Raw genomic sequence first — 21,621 nt, forward strand, 5'->3', positions numbered from 1 at the left:
TCTGTCCTTCTCTAGGTCAGCTCTTCAAATTATTGAAAACTATCCAAGAAGCATTTGGCACTGTTCTGGGCTTTCCCCCAAGCCTTCCTTGGCAGAAAGGAGAGGAATCTGTGAGCTGAGTCCAGGCCCCTGCAGACAAAGGTTACCTGGGAGTAAGAAGGGAAGGCTAGGCCTCCAGTCTCCCAAGCTGGATTACCACAAATCTTGCACTTGACTGCCACCTCATCTCTTCTGTCTCACACCATCCTTATTCTCTAACCCCATGACCTTACCTGTGGTCTCTCTACATTTCTTAGCCACCAAGAGGGCCTGCTCTTCTCCATTCTTCTGCCCGAGGCCCTGTGACCAAACCTGAACCAGAGCCACTGCCCTCCAAGGCCACAGAGTAAATGCCCTACTACGGGAAGGGGAGAGGGGCAGAATGCAATCTTCATCAGTTCCCCTCCACTTAACTGCTTACACAGAGTTCCTGCTCAAATGCCCAATCCCACCGACTTCTCATGGAGGATTTATACTCTGAAAAAATATTTTTTAATTACGTTCATATAGTGATTTAAAAAAAAAAACAGCTCTGAAATTAAGTTTAAAAATAATCATTTTTATTAAGCAATGGTCCTGCAGAGAAGAGCTGTATCCACAGATATAACTTACTTATAAATGAAATAAGAACAAAAAAGTATTATATATTGGCCTTGTTCTTAAACAGTTTGGAAGACAAACTGGACTCATGTGGTATGCATCAAATGCTTAGAGGCAACTGCAAAGCAACATATCAACAAATACGAAATTATGAAGTACAAATCCAATACTTAAGTGCTAACAAGGAAGATCTCCAGAAACAAAAAGTCTGTGCAAAATATGAGAAATGAAGTTCTTCCAGAGTTAAGTATGGAGAGTTAAGGGACAAGTACGTGGGCAACAGGAGGAGACAGAGATTGTGAGGCTACCCCTACACGGGCATATAAATGCATATGAAAATAAGTATGCAAATGAAGTGAAAGGAGAGAGAGTCTTTTTCAAGAGAGCCTACAAATAAAATGTTGGATTCTTTTCTACCTGAATTTACTAGTTGCTGTTCCATCACCCCACAGCCAAGAACTTCTAGCCATTCTCCGTGGAAGTTGATCTCCATCTCGAAGGAAGGATGAGTAAAAGGGAAGTAGCAGTCTACCCACCTAATGTCCAGTCCTGCAAAGATGCCAAATAAAAACAGATAGTGTTAAAAGGCAGTCTATCCTTCCTTATGATCAAGACTGCCCTTCAGCTAATGACAACAATTACTACATTCTGAGTAAAATAAATAGGAAACAAACTCATTTGCAGCATGTTAGGGGGAGACAATAAATCTTAAAACTTGTGAAAAACTGGGCATGTCTTTTCCAATATTAAAAACACTTTGTGCAGTTCCAGGACCCTCTAAAACCAAATCAATCACTTGTCAAATCCCTGCAAACACCTGGCAGAGGGAAAAAAATTAGGTCAAGATCAGGGGAAAGCAGGTAATTCGTCTAGTTCTATAAGTGAAAATGATATCTTTTCAGAGGTAAAGAAAAAAAAACGTTTTACTATATATCCTGAAAACTTACTTATCAACAGTATGACCAATTTTGGATAAACTAATCAACTTTCACTTCCATAAGTATATATATTAATTTTTTAAATTAAGTTTATAAGAACTAATAAAAAGTTAAATAAGATCTCTCAGCTAAATTTAAGCAAAACATCTAGAAAGTCAAAACATTTATTTCTACAGAGGAGTACAAATATTCATACATCTAAACAAACAAGTACAGGCTAAATGCCAGAATAAATTTTTCAATAAGCAATCATGAACATGGCACTCATAAACAATGACATTATTAATTAACAAAAGAAAAGACTAATGAATTAAAAACAAACCCTGCAAAGAGCAGAAGCCACTACACCAGAAAAACCAGATGAGAAGGTCATCTGGTAGCTAAATGGCCGCCATGAGGAAAACAGAAAAGTGGGCATCAGGCAAATCATCTATGGTCTCCTGCCTAGGCTCCCTTCCCTTCGTGTAATGATCTTTCTCTTCTCTAAGCAACGTTTCTGATTCCATTTCTCCACAGTAACATGACCTCCTGTGAACTGAAAACACTGTCTTTTCTCACTCAAGACTATCTGTATTTTAAACCTTGTGGAAATCAGAATGTGAAATGAATAAAAGTAATAACAAAAACTGCTTCCATTTATTGAGGACTTACTATGCCTCTGTCATCCCACCTCACATGTAGGGAAAACAAACTATCAGAAAGGTCAAGTGTCTGCCCAAAGGCACACAGCTAGCAGATGACTAGGCCAAATCTAGGCCTTCCCAACTCCAAAACTCCCGCTCTTGACAATTAAAATATAATTCCCTGCCCATCAATAAAAGATATTTCAAGAATCAAAAAGCAGATGGGAACAGAATTATGAAACATGGGGACCTTCCCTATACCCCAGACAACAAAGGGCAAAGTAGGCTTTTCTTTTATGTTTTGTTTTAGTTGCCTTTATTTTCCTATCTACCTGATGTCTACGGCAAGTGACAAATGATTTCTGTTACACCAGTAACACAATAATCCTCGCTCTTGCTATACACATAGTATAATAGATAAATGTTACACTGCACATATATATAGTGCACAATTTGACATATGTTGACAATGTCTACATCTATGAAACTGTCACCACGATCAATATAATGAACATGTGCATCACCCCCAAAAGTTTCCTAGTGCTTTTTTGTAATCCTACCCCTCTGCCTGTTGCCCCTTACCTCTTGTCTTCACCCCACATGTCCCCAGGCAACTGAAGATCTCCTTTCTGTCCCTACAAAATAGTTTGCCTTTCCTAGAATTTTATAACAATGGAATCATATATCATGTACTTTTTTTTTCATATGGCTTCTTGCACTCAGAAGAATGATTTTAAGATTCACCCATGTTGTACCTATCAACAGTTCCTTCCTTCTTATCACTGAGTAGATTTCACCAACAGTTTTTCTAACCAGGAAAAAAAGCTGGTCCTGTTGCAGGCCACTGGAGAAGTGTCCTCAGGTCCCCTGAGTAGTTCAGACTTCTCTGGATGGAAGCTCCTACATGCAGAGCAGGTGTTTATTTGCCACTATGTTCTCAGAAGAAGGTATCGGTATACCTGTGTGTTTGTCCAGCTTTGGGACCAACAACCCCCTACCACACTTTTACTGAAAAGCTGCAGACGCAGTCCCACTGGCAAACAGAGACGTGTGAAGCACTGGGATATATAACCGAGAGCAGACAGACGAGCAGAGAAACAATTTTTATCATTCTTTTTTTGTAACTCCTGACAGATAAGCACAAATCACCTAGTGAAAACAACTTAGAAAAACAAATTTTGTTTACATGGCTTGAATCAAATTTTACCAAAAGCAAGATGAGTACTCAGGGTTAACATGATTCTACCATTACACAGTTAAACATCACCTGGAGCAAAGTTAGGTGAGGTCTACACAAATTAATTTTTCTTGTGTGTCCTTACTTTATTCCTTTGGACAAGCTAAATGCATAGAATTTAGTTTATACATCTTTATAGCTCACACCTATAAAACCTTACATTCCCCACCCCCAGTCAGACAGAAAGAATATATAAGACATTACTGAGCCCTGAAAACAATCACAAATGTTGATTCAAGTAATTCTACTATCAATTTTTACGAAGCCCAGACTAAATCCCTACTGCATAATGTCTATGGGAAGCTCAGCCTGCATAGACAGGACTCTACACACACCCTCTGAGCTGTTGGTATGAGTGGTGTCAACAGAGCACAAAGACTGAACTGAAAAGTGATGTAAGGATCTCACCCCTTGTCTAGGAACCTGCTGTTACTGAAGGGCTTTGGCCACTTCTAGAAGTAAAAAAAATTACAACTGTGGATTGAAATTTTTTTAGTGTTGAATAAATTCTTAAGATAAAATGTCCACATGTTGGTTGTATCAACCCTTGCTCTTTTTTTGTTGATGACTTCAGTCACCCTGGCTCTGGGTTTCTTCTTGCTCAGTCATCCTACAGGTGTCCGTCAGGAGCAACCACGGTAATCGCTCCACTCTGAAAACCACACTTGGCAAAGCAGAAAAGGCAGGGAAGCTGGCCAAAGTTCTTCAGAATACATGAAGATGATTAATATTAATAATTTGTGGAGCAGAATCCATTGATAACAGTATCACAGAAACTAAGAAAACATAGATTGGCAAAAGTTATGTCCAATGGACCTAGAGCATTTTTAATCCTTTTCAACTCCTCAGATCTTGTTAAAAGTTTCCTTTCTGAATCTATATGATCATGCAAAGAATGCCAAATCCATAAACCATTCACCCCCTTTGTTCCATTACTTTAAAGACTTCAGTTTAAATTCTACTTCTTTCACATCAACAGGCAAAAGCCAAAATCTATGAAACCCCAGTTTTGAGAAACCTGCATCTCTGCTTCAAACAAAAATGGTCCTTATTTGAAAGTAAATTCTATTATTTAATGTGTAATTTTTGCCAAAACACCATATTCTTTTATCTATATATATATATCTATATATATATAGATATATATATATACATATATTTTTTTTAAACGTTTATTTCTAAAGGGGGAGCAGAGAGAGAGGGAGACAGAAGATCCAAAGCAGGCTCTGCGCTGGCAGCACAAAGCCCAATGTGGGGCTCAAATTTCACAAACTGTGAGATCATAACCCGAGCCAAAGTCGGAAGCTTAACTGACTGAGTCACCCAGGCGCTCCCTTTTATATATTCTAACAATTTAAATCCCAATTATATTGACACATTAACAGTACTTTTTTGTTTTTCAACCACTCATAGTGGAATCATTTAAAAATACACCTTCTTCTGGTTTTCTCCCCATAACCTCAAAATTATAGCAAGGTTGGGGTGCCTACATGGCTCAGTCAAGCATCCAACTTGTAGTTTTGGCTCAGGTCATGATCTCGCAATTCATGAGTTTGAGCACCACATCAGACTCTGCACTAGGGATTCTCTCCCTTTCCCTCTCTTTCTCTCTGCCTGTCCCAGACACTATCCTTCTCAAAATAAATAAACATTTAAAAAAAAAGAAAAAATTATAGTCAGGATTATAATATCGGGTTGAAAAAGCATCTGGAAATACAGCTTATATTAAAAGATGTGGTATAGTGAATAACGGGCTAAAAACTTACAGAGTATGGCTTATTTCACATGCCCAAGTATCAGGAGTCAGAAAAAAAATCCACGAAAACCTATATATTTTGTGTTACATATTAATGGAGAAAAACGTTTTGTAAACATGTCCAAATCATATGGATTAATTATGCATTAGACCAATCTCTTCTTGGGATGACAGAAGAAATTATGCACACATGTATTATATATCTAATGGAAAATAATTGCAAATATTTTTCTTACCTTTGTTTTTGTTTGTTTGTTTGTTTGTTTGTTTTTTGTTTTGCTTAGTTGGTTGGTTGCTTGGTTTGGACCACAATTCACTAAACCATATTTATAAATGAAGCTCAGAGCTTTTTAAAAATTGCCTTAGAACTCTGTGAGACTAGAGCAACTGTCAAAAATTACATACCATACTTTTGAGCTGAGAGTCAAATAAAAGAAAGAATACCTTAGAATAAACAAAATATGATTTGAGTCTCAGATTTCTACCTATTTCTGTGAAACAGTGGGCAGGTTAATTAATCTCTCTGAGCCCCAGATGCCTCTTCTCCTCACTGTGTGTAACGACATCTATTTCAAGAGTGGTCATGAGTAAAGAACTTATATGTAGGAGCCCAGGTTTTCTCAAAGACAGAGAGATCCCTTTTGGAGATCTGGGCACTCACTCTGCCTTTTCTCCTAAATGAGGATGCCGGCTTTGTTCAAGAATGAAGACAGCCCAAAGTCTAAAAGCATCCCCTCAAATGGGACCGCAGAAATGATTAGTGAAAATTCCTTCGGCATAGTGACGTGAGCCCAAATGCATGTAGCTAGAAATCTAATTCTCCCAACTCTGGTGAGATATGACCTGCCCCTACCTGCCACGGGGAACCAGGGACATGGAAAGGCAGCACTGCATGTCATCTGCTCTGTGTACCAGCTTCACGACTGCTGGACCCTTGGAAAACCGATCGGGGATACAATGAAGGGGGCCAGTGTGAGGGTCTCCTCCCACCAAGCCCTGTCTCCTATGCAGTGTTGCAATGCCTAACCACGGTGACATGTTGTAAATATTAAATAGGTGTCATTCCACCTCACCCCCCAACCCACCTTCACCACAGATCTCCTACAACATGTTTAATTGCCCTGACTTATTGGCTCACTGAGGGATTCTTCCTCTGTTTCTCATCCATACCCTGTATATTTAAAGATGAGACTTTGCTATCAGAACCACCTCCCAGAGGTGTGAGAATCTAGATTTTAAAAGGTTGATGGCCCAAACTAGAGCATGTACCAGTGATTTTATATATCCTACCATGGCTACCCTCCACTGAAGCAGATAATTGTTTAAATTGACTATACAAATATGCAATTAATAACTGCTACTGGGCATTAATTTTTCAACAGGTTTTCCCTCGGCTGGTAGCAGGGAAACAGAAAGCAGTGCTCTGATACCAGGGTGGCTATTCACACTTTCTGCACAGGATATAGCAGGCATCAGGAAGGAAAGTGAGGTAGGCAGAAAAAGGGTGAAAGGCTAAAAATAAATTCTTAGAAAAACTATGATCATCTTAGATGATTACCATCTAACTAGGGAAATTATCCGGATGCCATGTCAAAGGTACCTGACAATTCCATCTTTTTCTGTTTCCATTTAATTGAATTAAAGACCCACAGCTCTTTAAACTGAATATACAGCAAGTGGCATACAGGCATTTTTCCAGGTTTCTCAATATTGCTCTACTCTAATAGCTTTCTTTAAAAAGTCATTTTAATAGGTAATATGTTCACAGGGTTCAAAATCAATATACTGTAAGAGGATATATTCTACTATGTAACAAAGCATCAGTGACATCACAAGGAACAAAAGTTTTGTAATTATCTGAGGTGACTGATGTTAGCTAATTTATTGTGGTAATCACTTCACAATATGTACACACATCAAGTCATTATGTTGTATACCTTATACTAATACAACACTGTATATCAATTATATGTCAATAAACCTGGGGAAAAATATGTCATCAGTTAAAGTCTCACTGCATCCTTGTCCCTGTCCTATCCCCTCCTCCTGAATCCTTATGGGTGAACTACTAGGGTTTCCTTTTCATCACCAGATGTAAGCAAATATGGACATGTACCTCTATTTTCCTTCCTTTTTTATATAAAAGACAGCATTCTTGCACATTATTCTACACCATGCTTTTATCACTTAATGATATGTTCTGGAGGCACCAACCTCCTCATTCCTTTCCCTGCTCCTTCACAGTGTTCCAGCAAGTAGCTATGCTACATTTATGTAAGAAGACCCCTATACTTGAACTATATCCATTATTCTGCTATGAACAATAGTGCTACACCAACCTACTCTGTTGGACAAAGAGTAAATGGTTTTATAGTTTTAATATTTCCCTCTACAAGAGTTGTAACAATTTTGCACTCCCATCAGCTCAATACTTTTCAAGGGCACCAAGGCCACACAACTAATTAGTACAAGAGTCAAACTGGAACTCCTATCCAGGCTGAACATTCAGGGTATCTGCTGGGTGTACTGAGACAAGACCACCCAGGTTGACCCCCCTGAGCACCTCTAATGTAGCCAGTGCAGAAGCTGGACACCATGGACAAGATTCCCAGGTTCCTACTGAGTTCCTTGCCCTTGTTGTCTATTTGCATATCCTGTCTCACCCTAGCAAAGGAAAAGAGTATGCTCTGGACCAAATAACCACATGGCTGGCAGTAATGAGGAAGAGGAAGCACAGGTAAGGCTTGAAGCATCCATGTGGGAATATGAAATTGATTCCATTTCCAAAACCCATCCCACAAGCAGAACAAAGTCATTCACAACTTACCATTAATTCCCCACCTAGGACCTTACAAACCTGGCAATGCCATCAATGTGACTCTTTAGCACGCCATATATATCCTATTATGTCCACACAGCCACATACTCTTGAATCCAGCACTGCAGACAGCTAAGAGGAATAAAATCATTCCAACTACAAAGTTAACATTAAAGACTACCTTTTCCCTCTTGGAGAGGGAAAGAGGATAATAAAATACTCTCATGTGGAACCTCCATAGCACATAGCAGAAGCTATCAGCACTATTTCAGCCACAATGATGCCCTCTACTAAGACGTATACAAAGTAATAGGGGGAAAAGAAAAGGTTAGCATTTTCTACCACCAACGGTGATAGTGTAACTGATCACATATCTATTATCACAGTCTTCTGTTTATCACACAGTCTTCTACCTGGTGGAAAGACTGGGGTGGTAAGTGTTGTTTCAGGCTCTTGCCATAAACTGCTATACACAGGAATCCTTTGATTAGGGCTTGGATCTTAAAATGATACTATCATCTCTCTACCTCACAATGGGGTGAGAAATGGAGTACAGCACAAATTAATGGCACCTCATTCCAAACCTGGCCATGAGGTCAGAGTCACTAGGATAACTGACTGCTCTTGGGCTATGTAGGGAGCAAAGGAGACAGTGTAACAACAACCTCGCCTGGGGTGGGCCACAGCAACAGGCTGGTCCTCAATCTTCCTTGCCCACCATTCCCACAGGATGGCACACAAACTTTATAGACAGAAGCCTAACACTCCACCCCAACAAATCTGATCAAAGAAGACGTAGGTAGGCCAGTCATAATGTATGGAAAGAGCAATCATAGATCTAGGATCAAATCCCAGCTCCACCATTTAGCAAGTTCCTTACCCTCTCACTGCCTCAATTTTGTTTAAAATAAGAATACTTACCTCACAGAGTTGTGGTAACAATTCAGTAAGAAAAAGTATGTAAAGAACCTAAATACCAAATGAGTGATTTTTGAATTGAATGTCATTGAAATTCAGACCATAATATAAAATATCTTTCATCTTCTTATAAAAACATGAAAACAAATTTTCCAAGTTGCATTCTTAAGGTAATCAACATTTGCTACTCATTTAATGTGGCGCTGTGCTGAACACTTTGCATGCCCTCTTTAATCTTTGCACCGATATAAACACTGCTCGATGACTCCTACTGTCCACATCTTATAGATGAAGGAACTGTGGTTACAACAGCTTACATATCTTATCTCAGTTTACACAGTAAATGTCAAGATCAGAATTCAAAACCAGGTATCAGACAATAAAGCCCTATGCTGCCCTCCACTGGAACAGATCATGAAAAACTACACTAACTTGGCTTTCCACGCAAAGTGGCTTTATAAGACCAAGATGACATCAGACACATGTGACACATGTTTTTCTAACACATTATGACAGGTATGACAACAAAGAGAAAACCAAAAAGGTATAGTCTACATTCAAAGATAAGAGAAATACCTCCACAGGCTAAAAACAGAACAGAAATGGAACACAGTGAGAGAGGAGAAAGCACAGTGCTTCTGGGCTCAGGGTCCATACTCAGGAAGAGGTACTAAGAGCTTGCCGTCAGCAGGATGATGTACTACTGGTTCAGGATCTGAGGGAAGCTAAAAGCTTAAAGTCAGTTGCAAGAATGGAATACGCTCTAAGCTCATAAAAGGGTGACAAAAACTCACCAAATCCAGCCTGGGGCAAGAGCTCTAAAGAGCTGTTGCCTGAGAGATCCTAGCCATAGGCCTTGGAGCTTCCATATCCCTTAAATCAGAGCTGGACAGTAAATCGAACAGATCCCTATGAGTCTGTTCTGGATTTCAAGCCTAGACAGCTAGGTGGAACCAACTGCAAAGACACATAGGGGAGAAACAAGCAAAGCAGGAAAGAACAGGAGGGAGGAAAAGAGAGAAAAGGAAAAAAATGAAAACAAAAATGCTCCACTGAATATGAACCTGTAAACCAAAATTCCAAAGTACATGAATAAATCTAATGCTAAGTAAGCCAGCTAACAAAACCAACCATCAAACAAGAATTCACTCCAGATGAAATTAATTTTCTAAAGCAACCTAAAATCTTATTTTTATTTTTATTTTATTTTTTAATTTTTAAAATTTACATCCAAATTAGTTAGCATATAGTGCAACAATGATTTCAGGAGTAGATTCCTTAGTGCCCCTTACCCATTAGCCCATCCCCCCTCCCACAACCCCTCCAGTAACCCTCAGTTTGTTCTCCATATTTATGAGTCTCTTCTGTTTTGTCCCCCTCCCTGTTTTTCTATTATTTTTGTTTCCCTTCCCTTATGTTCATCTGTTTTGTCTCTTAAAGGCCTCATAGGAGTGAAGTCATATGATTTTTGTCTTTCTCTGACTAATTTCACTTAGCATAATACCCTCCAGGTCTATCCACATAGTTGCAAATGGCAAGATTTCATTCTTTGTGATTGCTGAGTAATACTCCATGGTATATATATACCACATTTTCTTTATCCATTCATCCATTGATGGACATTTGGGCTCTTTCCATACTTTGGCTATTATTGATAGTGCTGCTATAAACATGGGGATGCATGTGTCCCTTCGAAACAGCACACCTGTATCCCATGGATAAATGCCTAGTAGTGCAATTGCTGGGTCGTAGGGTAATTCTATTTTTAGTTCAATTCCTGTGTTGGCCTCTGTGCTGACAGCTCAGAACCTGGAGACTGCTTCGGGTTCTGTGTCTCCTTCTCTCTCTGCCCCTCTCCTGCTCAAGCTCTGTCTCTCTGTCTCTCTCTCAAAAATAAATAAACACTAAAAAAAATTAAAACAAGTGTGTTTCAGATATCCCAAGGAATACAATAAAGCACAATTTACAGATTTGTTCTAAAAAAAATCATAAGGCAATCTTTTTGTAAACCAGATCTAAACAATGCAACTATAAGATTTTATCTATCTCCCTATCAAATTTTGCTTTGAGAAGCAAAACACCAGTCCTGATTTCAAAGAATTCCTGTCACAAACAGTAAGCAGCAACAGAAAAAAGCCTTAGAAAAACAGATTAAGTGATGAGTGAGGAATAAGAAAAATTTAAAAAAAGAAAGATGAAGACAGTGAGGTGTGAAGGAAAAAATGGAGAAGAAAGTACAGACAGTCCTTGACTAATGATTTTTTGACTTTACGACAGACTGAAAATGACATGCGTTCACTAGACACTGTACTTTGAATTTTGAAGTTCAATCTTTTCCCAGGCTCTGGTGCTACTGGGCAGTGGCAGCAACAAGCCGCAGCTCCCAGTCAGCCATGTGATCACAAGGGTAACAGCCCATACACTTCCAACCATTCTGTACATGTATACCGTTCAGTGTTTCGCCTTCAGTACAGTATTCAACAAATTACATGAGATACTCAAGACTTTTTTTAATCAGATAGGCTTTGTGCTAGCTGATTTTGCCCAACTGTAGGCTAATATAAGTGTTCTGAACACATTTAAAGTAGGTGAGGCTACGCTATGATGTTTGGCAGGGTAGGTGAATTAAATGCATATTCTACTTAGGATATTTTCAACTAACAATGAGCTTATCAGGATGTAAACCCATCATAAGTCAAAGAATATATATATCTAAAAGGAGAAGTCAAAGTGTCAAATGAAAAAGAATGATCTCCATGTCTGGACAAGGTGGAATAATGATAAATCAGTTTTACCTTTCCACATGAAAAACTAAAAACAAATAAAAAACAATGCCACATAAGACATTGGACATCAGGTAACCAAGGACACTGATCAGTGAGAGGGGAGCCCTAATACTGTCCTTGGAGAGAAGAACACAGAAAGAGCCCAGAAGACTTCCCAAGCTAAGGAGACAGAGTGGGAATCTGTACAAGTCAGGGTTAAGTAGAATTCATTGAACAGAGTGGACAGAAGAGGGCTGCATAGAGAACTCTAAAGATCTGAAAAAAAACCCACAATTTTAGTATTAAATTGAATACTATCAGTACTTAAATCTACACAAGGCCAGGGAACAAATAACACAAAAACATTAGAGGGAATAATGCTGGGAACTCACAAGTACCAAGAATACTGCCAATTCCCAACAGCCAAGTGGAAAACAATAATCAATAGGTTATCAGTTACAGTACTAAGAAGGGTCTTATGTTGGTTGTGGGAAAAAAACTAGCCCAGACCCTGTGTAACAAGATTTAACAGGAAGAACAAAAAGGATTAAGGTATTTGTAAGTAATCTCAGAACAAACTTCAGGAATACTATGAGGAATACAAAAATACTGAAAGCATTACAAGGTAAAATTAACAATGCCTGGCATTTTCTAGAAAATTATTATGCAAAAAAGAAGAAAACAGCAGGAAAAAATAAATCATCAACAAATGACACAGACGATAGAAGTAGCAGAAAAAAAATACTAAAGTATGTATGATAGTATTCAATATATTCAATAAGTTCCAGGAAAGCCTGAAAATGTTAAGTAGAGACAAAGAAAATACAAAAGAAGGCACTCACTGAAACAAATGAATGGGGTGAATAAGAAAGAAACACTGGCTGGAATTCACAGCAGATTAGATATTGCAGAAAAAAATAATTGGTGAACTTGAAGATAAAGCAATGGAAAGTATCCAAAAGGAAACACAGAAGGAGAAAAAAAGGAACAAAATAGAAAGAAAAGTGAAAAGAACACCAGTGAATTCTGAAAAAGTTTAAAGTGGCCAAATATAGATGTTATTGGAGTCCACAAAGGAAGAAAGTGATAGAGAAAATATGTGAAGAATAAAATTTACCAACATTTCTCAGAGTGGACGAAAAATATAAACCCATCAATCCCAGCTCAACCAACTCAGGCACAAAAAAATTTAAAGAAAACTACAGCTATGCAAATCATAACCACATTGCTTAATTCTAATGACAAAGAAAAAATTTCAAAAACAAAGAGAAGACACATTATATATAGAAGAACAAAGGCAAAAGCAAAAATCACAGCAGATCTCTTACAAGAAACACACATGAGAAGAGAGAGAAACAATATTTTTAAAAAACCAAAACAACAAAACTGTCAATCTAGAATCCTTTACTCAATGACAATATCTCAAAAACAAAGACAAGGTAGACACTTTTCAGACAGACAAAAGCTGAAGGAATTCACTGCTAGCAGATCCAGACTATGAAATATATTAATGACAGTCCTTCAAGCTGAAGGAAAATGATACCAGGTAGAAACTAGAGAAGGAGCAATGCACACTGTAACTAGTTGGGTTAATATAAGACTTTTTTTTTATTTTTTTCTTTAAATATCCTTAAAAGCTAATCAACTGTTTAAACAAAAATAACCACAATGTATTTAGCAGTTGATAACACAGATATAAGTAAAATACATTAACAACAATAGCACAAAGTCCAGAAAGGGAGAAATGAAAGTCTACTGTTGCAAGGGTTTTATACTATACATGAGTAGTATAATATCACTTGAAGATAGACTATGCAAACTTAAAGGTATATATTATCAACCATAAAGTAATTGCTAGAATAACACAAAAAGTTATAGCTACTAAGTCAAACAAAACAGATAAAATGAAATAGTAAAAACTCCACAATTAATCCAAAGAAAGCAAAGCTGAAAAAATAAAGAACCAAGAACAAATGTGGCAAATAGAAAACAAATAGCAAAATGATCATTTAAACTCAACCACACAGATAATCACATTGATGCAAATAATCTCATTAAAACAACTTGGAGGGGTGCCTGAGTGATTCATTCAGTTAAGTGTCCAACTTCAGCTCAGGGCATGATCTTGCAGTTCATGAGTTCGAACCCCACAACAGGCTCTGTGCTGACAGGTCAAAGCATGGGGACTGCTTCAGATTCTCCATCTCCCTCTCTCTCTGCCCCTCCTCTGCTTGCACTCTGTCTCTCAAAAATAAATAAATAACATTAAAAATTAAAGAAAAAACAACTTTGAACAAGAAGAACAAAGTTGGAAGGTTAAATTCAAGGCTTGTGATGTAGCTACTATAATGAAAAAAGTGTAACATTGAATCAAGATAGACAATAATAGATGAATGGAACAGAATATAGAATCCAGAAATAGATCCAAACATATACATTCAATTGATTTTAGACAAAGGTAGAAAGGCATGGTTACTTCAACAAATAGTGCTGGATATCCATATGCAAAAAATATATAATCCATAGATCACACCATATGTAAAATTTTTCAAAATAATGACAAGCCTAAAAATAAAACCAAAAAGTATAAAATTTCTAGAAGAAAACAGAGTAGAAAAATCTTTATGACCTTGGGTTAGTTAAGATTTCTCAGAAACTACATGAAAAACATATTCCATAAAAGAAAAAAAATAATTAAATTTCATCAAAATTAAGAACCTCTGCTCTTTGAGGGTCACTGTTAAAAGAATGAAAAGACAAGCACAGAATGGGAGGGGGGGGCGGGTATCTTCAAATCACATATCTGATAAAAGACTCGTCTGCAGAATACATAAAGAAGCTTTGAAAATCAATTTAAAAAATTTTATTGGGAAAAAGGTTTGGAAACTTCACCCAAGAATACATAAATGGATAGCAAATAAACACATGATGCTCAGCACCAGTAGTCATTAAGAAAATGCAAATTAAAATCCCAATCAGGTATGACTATATACCTATTAGAATGGCTAAAATTAAAATGACTGACCATACCTAGTATTGCCAAAGATGGGAAGCAACTTCTATCATATACTACTAACAGAAATAAAAAATGGTTCAACCACTTTGAAAAACAGTTTGGCAGTTTCTTCTAAACTTAAATGTATACCTCCTATTCATCCATTCCATTCCTACATATTTACACAGGAGAAATAAAAATATATGCCCATACAAAGACCTAAACCTGGGTGGCTCAGTCAGTTAAACAGCCAACTATTAATTTCAGTGTGGGTCATGATCTCACATCATGAGATCGAGCCCCGCACTGGGCTCTTTGCTAACAGCGAGGAGTCTGCTTGGGATTCTCTCTCTCCCTCTCTTTTTCTGCCCCTCTCCCACTCAAAATAAATAAACAAACATTTTAAAAAAGAAGAAGAACAAAGAGCTAAACACAAATATTTATAGCAGTTTTATTTGTAACAGTCAAAACCTAGAAACAACCCAAATGTCCATCCACCTAGATGGATAAACATATTGTGAGCTGTCTGTACAATATAACACAATTCAGCAGTAAAAAAGGATGAAGCATTAATACATGCTGCAACATGGAAGTATCTCAAAATAATTATGCTCAGTGAAAAAGGTCATGATCTCACAGCCTGTGATTTCGAGCAAATAGGGCTCTACCCTGAGCTAGCAATAAGAGCCAGCCCCACATTGGGCTCTGTGCTGACAGCTCAGAGCCTAGAGCCTGCTTTGGATTCTGTGTCTCCCTCTCTCTCTGCCCCTCCCCTACTCGTGCTCTGTCTCTGTCTCTGTCTCTCTCTCTCTCAAGAATAAACATTAATTTTTTTTTAATTTTTTAATTTGATTCAATTTTAGGAACAAAGTAGAACTAACCACTATAAACCTAATTACTATTCTCAATCGCTTTCACTTCAGTTATATTAACAGAGATTCATGGATAGAGAAAAATGTGAAAAGATATGGAAGATATGGGATCCTCATTACCATTACAAGTGACTTCACTCTTGACTAATCAACATACACGATACAGAGCCCTAGGATGTTTTGGTTGGATGGGACAACATGTACGTTGGGTTGACAAGCAGGTTATTTTGGGGGTATCAATACCTATGAAAGAAGAAGGTGGCAACAGGTTGGAACAGAAGAAGTCAATGAGCTGCAGTCAGGCCCAACAAAGCCTTACATAGCTCTGGTGCTTAGCCCATCAAGACTGCCCTATAGTGGGATAGTGGGGTCGTGGGTCAAAATGCTGGGCCTTTTTATTTCTGCCACAACCAGTCTTTGGATGTGGGCAGCCCTGGGAAAGGCATCTCCTGGGGCAACGAGTCTGCCTATAAGCTGAGGCAGTCCCCAAAGGAGCTGACAGCTGGAGGCCATCTGCACTCTCATCAGGAGCATCCTTGGAGGGGATCCTAAGACACGTATCTCAATGACCATCACAGGTCTTTTTTATCTTAAACAAAAGATAAGAGAAATTACTTGCCCACGGCAACATATCTAGTCAACAGCAAAGGACACAATCTGTTTCTTCTTCAGACTAGTTAATCTAACTTGTGCTACAGTCCAATGGTTTCTAAAGGGAAAATCCAATGTTTGGCAAGACTGTACCAAAGAAGGCCTGTAAATCCTATGAAACAGAGGGTGAAACCAAAACGTTAGTTATCCTAAACCCCCACCTCAGCTGCTCTGAAAGAAATGATTGGCCAAATAGGCTACAAAATACTGGAGAAACAATTTAGAAATGTTTAAAATGACAGCAAATGCCACAAGCATGAAAATAATCTAAAGGGTTATTTTATTCCTTTCTAGTTCTAAACTGGAAACCTCTCTTAGCCTTAGGATGCTGGCACAATTGAAATGTTAACAGAAAATAATAAACTGCTCTGGAGAGGCGGGGGGAAAAAACCTGAACTAAAGCAGCTGTAATAACAACAAATTGCCACAAGGAAATAGTATGTTCTAATTTTTAATTTTGCTTTTCAAGAACAAAGGAATATGATATTAATAACAACATCAAAAAAGGGGGAACGCAAGCTTAGACCATAAGCACAAACATAAAAAGTCACTAAATAATTCTGAGGGGCGCCAAGGTAGTAACTACTCATTAACTAATTAAAGAAAGATGGAATTTGAAGTTTTTAAATGATCTTTGGTGTCTATAATGGAACTGAGTCTGATGTGGCAAATAGGGCTCTACCCTGAGCTAGCAATAAGAGCCAGAGTAAGGCTCAGAAATATTCAGTCTCAGAAATATTATCTTTTCAAAAGAGCCTACCTCTAACATGGGCTTGGAAGTCAGGCTGATTAGGCTAAAACCCAGGCTCAAAACATTTCCAACTATGTGAACTTCATGGTAATGCATTTCTCTGTGTCTAGGTTCCCTTGTCTAAAAAGAACAGAGATTATAATCATAGATGTGGGTCAAAACAAAAAGATCCTTGTGCAGCATTTGACACTGTTAATTATTATCTCGATCACTGTCACTTATCATAATTAAAACTATTAGTAATCTAAATGACACCCAGGTTGTTTGTACCTGTATGGTTTACCAAGGTATTTTTCAGAAACTAGCAGACCTCCCCCCCAAAAATTAAATGACCCTCTGAAATGCCCAGTGTAATAACATGGCACTTCTGTTCAGAGTGCAGAAGAAACAGCCAAGAGTCTTGAGGGAGTAGTTAAGATTCAGTGTGAACACCAGGAGAGCACACAGCACCTGTTTTCTCTTACACATACCCCTCGCCCTTGTAGTTCATAAAATGGGTCTGGATTTGGCTCACCTTCCCACCCTGCTTAACATCTACCCTGAGAAGAATCTTAGCAGATGTTATAATCATACAAACACACCTGGGGACAAACTCACTCCCGGAGACAGCTCCCTTGGCAATACGCATGGCAAAGATACACCGGGGCTAGGTAAGATGCATCTTTAAGGATTTTCAGGGTATTTGGCTACTGGGTGAATGGGGTTAAAAATGATCTCATAGCTGGAAGGAAAGAAAAAATAAAAGGCTTTTATCAGATAGACTTTAGTGCACTGAACAACATATATTCTCCAAGCAGGTGGATTTTTTACTTCAATGCCATTCCACAATTCTGTCAACTCAGTCTTATAAACAAAAAGTAAATTTGAAGATTTATAAAACAGTACCTCTGATCTGTAATGAAATCTAAAACCTAAAAGTCAAGGCCAATAGGTTTTTAAAAATAAAGAAAATGTTTGCCTGAAATAGAGAAGTAACAACTTAACTGCTGTTTCAAAAGTTAATATTCTTATTCTAATATTCAGAAAAGTCATACACTTCAGAAGTGGTTTTTTATGAGGAAAATTGCTACCTGGAAACTTTTGCCTCAAAGCACAATTTTGAGTGGCATTCAAATACAAATATTAAAAATAAAAACATAAAGGAAATCCGGCACTGGATGCAAAGTTCCAAGGTCCCTGGGAAGGTTTTATAATCTACAGAGGGTCTAGAACATTTTTTTCTTTTTAAAATATTTGCTGGTGTTCAGAGAGGACATTAAGGCTTCCATCAACCCCAATACGACTGTTATGTCAGTCTGGTATAAAATCACATCTCATTTCATTAGACAAAATAAAGACAAATCAACCATAAGTACTGTTCTTTGATTGTATAATATTTCCTCATAAAAATCCCTGTTTTTACTGCCTTGTTTTAATTTTTCTCCCTTTCCTTAGTCCTTCATTATTTTTCATATTTACACATTTATTTAACATTTTCTTCTTACAAGGCACCTTTCACATATGTTATTTTATTTTATTCTCATGGGAAACAAGTATTATTATGTTGGCTTTTAAGAATTAGAACACTGGGGCCTAAAGCACTAAATGACCTGTTTAAGATTTTAAAGTGGATGAAAGAGAACTTAAGTTTAATTTTTCTGCACACTACCATTTCTCAGTGGACATGAGATTTCTCGGTTAACCATTTTTCTTCCTTTCTTGTGCATTTTTCATGCCTTAGTGCCATAACCGCTATCTGCTTACTCTCAATGACTAGAGTCAGCCCTGATGTCCTCCAACCAGGAAGCTCTCCTGGAGCACATGCTCAATCTCAGGGGAGGTCCCTCTCCTATGTGCTCTCATGACACTTTGCGTTTCCCTGTGAGAGGGGTCAAGATTCATGGCTCCATGAAAGCAGAGATTATGTCTAACTCATTTAGAACTGTGATGCCTGAAATGTGCTGGAAATCCAAGAGTCCTCCCTGCTCAGAAAAATAAAAACCCAGCCCCAAAGAGAGTTTAGATGAGCACACAGAAGAGCGTCTGCTTCGGGACTCAGCCTGTGCACCAGAAAGCTTCCTGATCGGAGGCCACATGAGTAAACACTAGAGGATAAATAAGAATTATCCAGTTGAAGGGTGAAGGGGCTGGGAGGCCTAAACAAGGTGAGGGGGGAAGACAAGAATAAAAAATAACAAAGTAGGAGAAACACAAATACTGGCATTTAAGAAAGGAGGCTACCTGCCTGTTTAGAACCACTCAGTTATCTAACCAGGAGGCAGTTTCTGAACCTCACCAACAGCAAATCCTTTGATGAGATAAATGTGTCACAAGGCACAAATAAAGAGGGTTCTAAAAATGATTCTTTCCATAGTTTGACAATGGGAAAAGTCAGATGACCATGAACCTTTCTGTAAAGCGACTAGAGAAGGATTATGATCTCCCTCAAATACTACAATCCCTTCTACCCTAACTTGCCTTGAAAATGGCCTAAACAACACAGCCCATCTCTCCTGCGTTCCAGTGTTAAATAGATAATATTACTGCTAAAAATGTCACAAGTCCTTTATTTTATCATGGAAGTAAAGAGAAGCTGGCTATAATAGGATTTTCCTATCAACAATCTCACTCTGAAACTTGTTTCACTACTACATTATTTCATTTAAATACAAAATATTGCATAGCAAGCAACAGAAATAGAAAATAGCAAATATCCATGTACCCACCATTCAGTTTTATGAAATCAAAACATTTTGTAATATTTAACTTCGTATCTTTTTAATTTTAATGAAACATTATGAACACACTTGGAAGCCTGGTTTGTACCTCCTCCCTATATGATTTTTCACCTCCTAGAAAAAGACATTAGCATGAAGTTGATGTTCTCTTTTTAAAAATACATATATATATATGAAGAATATATAGGATTATTTAGTGGTTTCTTAAATATTACATGAACTATGCATCCAGCAATTGAGATATTCTAACAAACCTTGCTAAAATAGGGCAGCAGAGGCTTAATGAATTATAACAAGAATCTCTATAAATATAATTTGAACTCGCACATAGGTAGGGAAATCTGGAGGTGCAAAAACATAGAGGTCAATTAAAAGTCGTAAGGGAGCAGTCAAGTTCCAGCTGGGGGAATGGTAACTAAGACTCCCACATAAGGCGTGCACTTTGTATTACAATCTGTTTTTCTATGTCATCGCAAACACTTATAAATGTTAGACTTTTAGGTTTTACACATGAAAAATGACAATGAACAACTGGTGGCTTTCATTTGCTTTTCTTTGGTACTAATAAGGGTGAACATCTTTTCATATGTTCATTTGTCATTCTAGCTACACCATTTGTCACCTTCACAAAATGTTCACCCATTTCTCCCTTAGGTTGACTTTGGCTTATTTATTTGGAGGACCTCCTTATATATGCTGAATGCTTACTTGACATGCCACTGTACTCTTATTATAATGTCTAAAATAAAAATGATTGACCACATCAACTATCATTGAAGACACAGAGCAACTGGAAGTTTCATACACTATTGAAAGGAATATAAAATGGTACAACCACATCAGAGAATAGTTTAGTGGCTTCCTAGAAAGTTAGAAGACAACTACCACATGGTGTAGCCATTCCACTGCTTTTACCAAAGCAAAATAAAAGCATACATCCTTACAAAGACTTGTACATGAATATACAAAGCTTTTGCATAGAGCTTTACCTATAATAGCAAAACACTGGAAATGATCCGAATCTCAATCAACGGGTAGATGAATAAATAAACTATTGAATGGAATACTGCTACATAAAAAAAAAATGAACTATTAATATACACTCCACCATGGATGCTCTTAAAATAATTATGGTAACTGAAACAAGCCAGGCCAAAAAGAGGGGAAAAAAAAAACAGGGTACACATCATAGCATTCCATTTATAAAAATCTAGAAGGTATAAATTAATCAATAGTGACAGAAAGTAGAAAAATGATTACCTAGGGTGAGGAAATGTGAGGAAGGGCAAGAAGGAGAGATTACCAAGGTACAGAAGGAAAATTTGGGAGTGATGAACATGTTCATTACCTCAACTGTGATGGTGGTTTCATGAGTATATACATACATCAAAATTGATGAGAGTGTGTAAATATGTTTACTTTACTATATGTCAACTTAGCCTGTATACTTTAAACATGTATAGTTTATTTTATATCAATTATAACTCAATAAAGCTGTTCCTTAAAATTTTGTAGTAATAGTAGGAGAATAATGCTAATATCATCCTCAGTGGGAAAAAACTGAGCCCCCTAAGGTCAGGAACAAGACAGGGATGTCCACTCTCACCACTGTTATTCAACATAGTATTGGAAGTCTTAGCCTCTGGAATCAGACAACACAAAGAAATAAAAGGCATCCAAACTGGCCAGGAGGAGGTCAAACTTTCACTCTTCACAGATGACATGATACTCTATATGGAAAAACCAAAAGATTCCACCAAAAAATTCCTAGAACTGATTCATGAATTCAGCAAAGTTGCAGGATATAAAATCAATGCACAGAAATCCGTTGCATTCTTATTCACCAAGAATGAAGCAACAGAAAGAGAAATCAAGGAATCAATCCCATTTACAGTTGCACAAAAAACCATAAAACACCTAGGAATAAACCTAACCAAAGAG

General features: G+C 37.6%; 1 protein-coding gene across 28 annotated transcripts in view; it reads right to left on the bottom strand.

Moving 5' to 3' along the window:
• The window catches only part of FARS2 (phenylalanyl-tRNA synthetase 2, mitochondrial), a 532,053-nt gene that overhangs the window by 330,491 nt on the left and 179,941 nt on the right, over positions 1–21,621 (bottom strand). For all 28 annotated transcript variants that reach the window (XR_006217506.1, XR_006217507.1, XR_006217508.1 and 25 more), the window contains one exon: positions 1,057–1,188. Coding sequence is in view for 22 of the 28 variants with exons in the window: in XM_042985806.1 (XP_042841740.1) it covers positions 1,057–1,188 (132 nt within the window). In the remaining 6 variants the exon portion in view is untranslated. The remainder of the gene's footprint in view (positions 1–1,056; positions 1,189–21,621) is intronic.

Source organism: Panthera tigris, chromosome B2 (assembly GCF_018350195.1).
Source record: "Panthera tigris isolate Pti1 chromosome B2, P.tigris_Pti1_mat1.1, whole genome shotgun sequence".
Classification (NCBI taxonomy): Eukaryota; Metazoa; Chordata; class Mammalia; order Carnivora; family Felidae; genus Panthera; species Panthera tigris.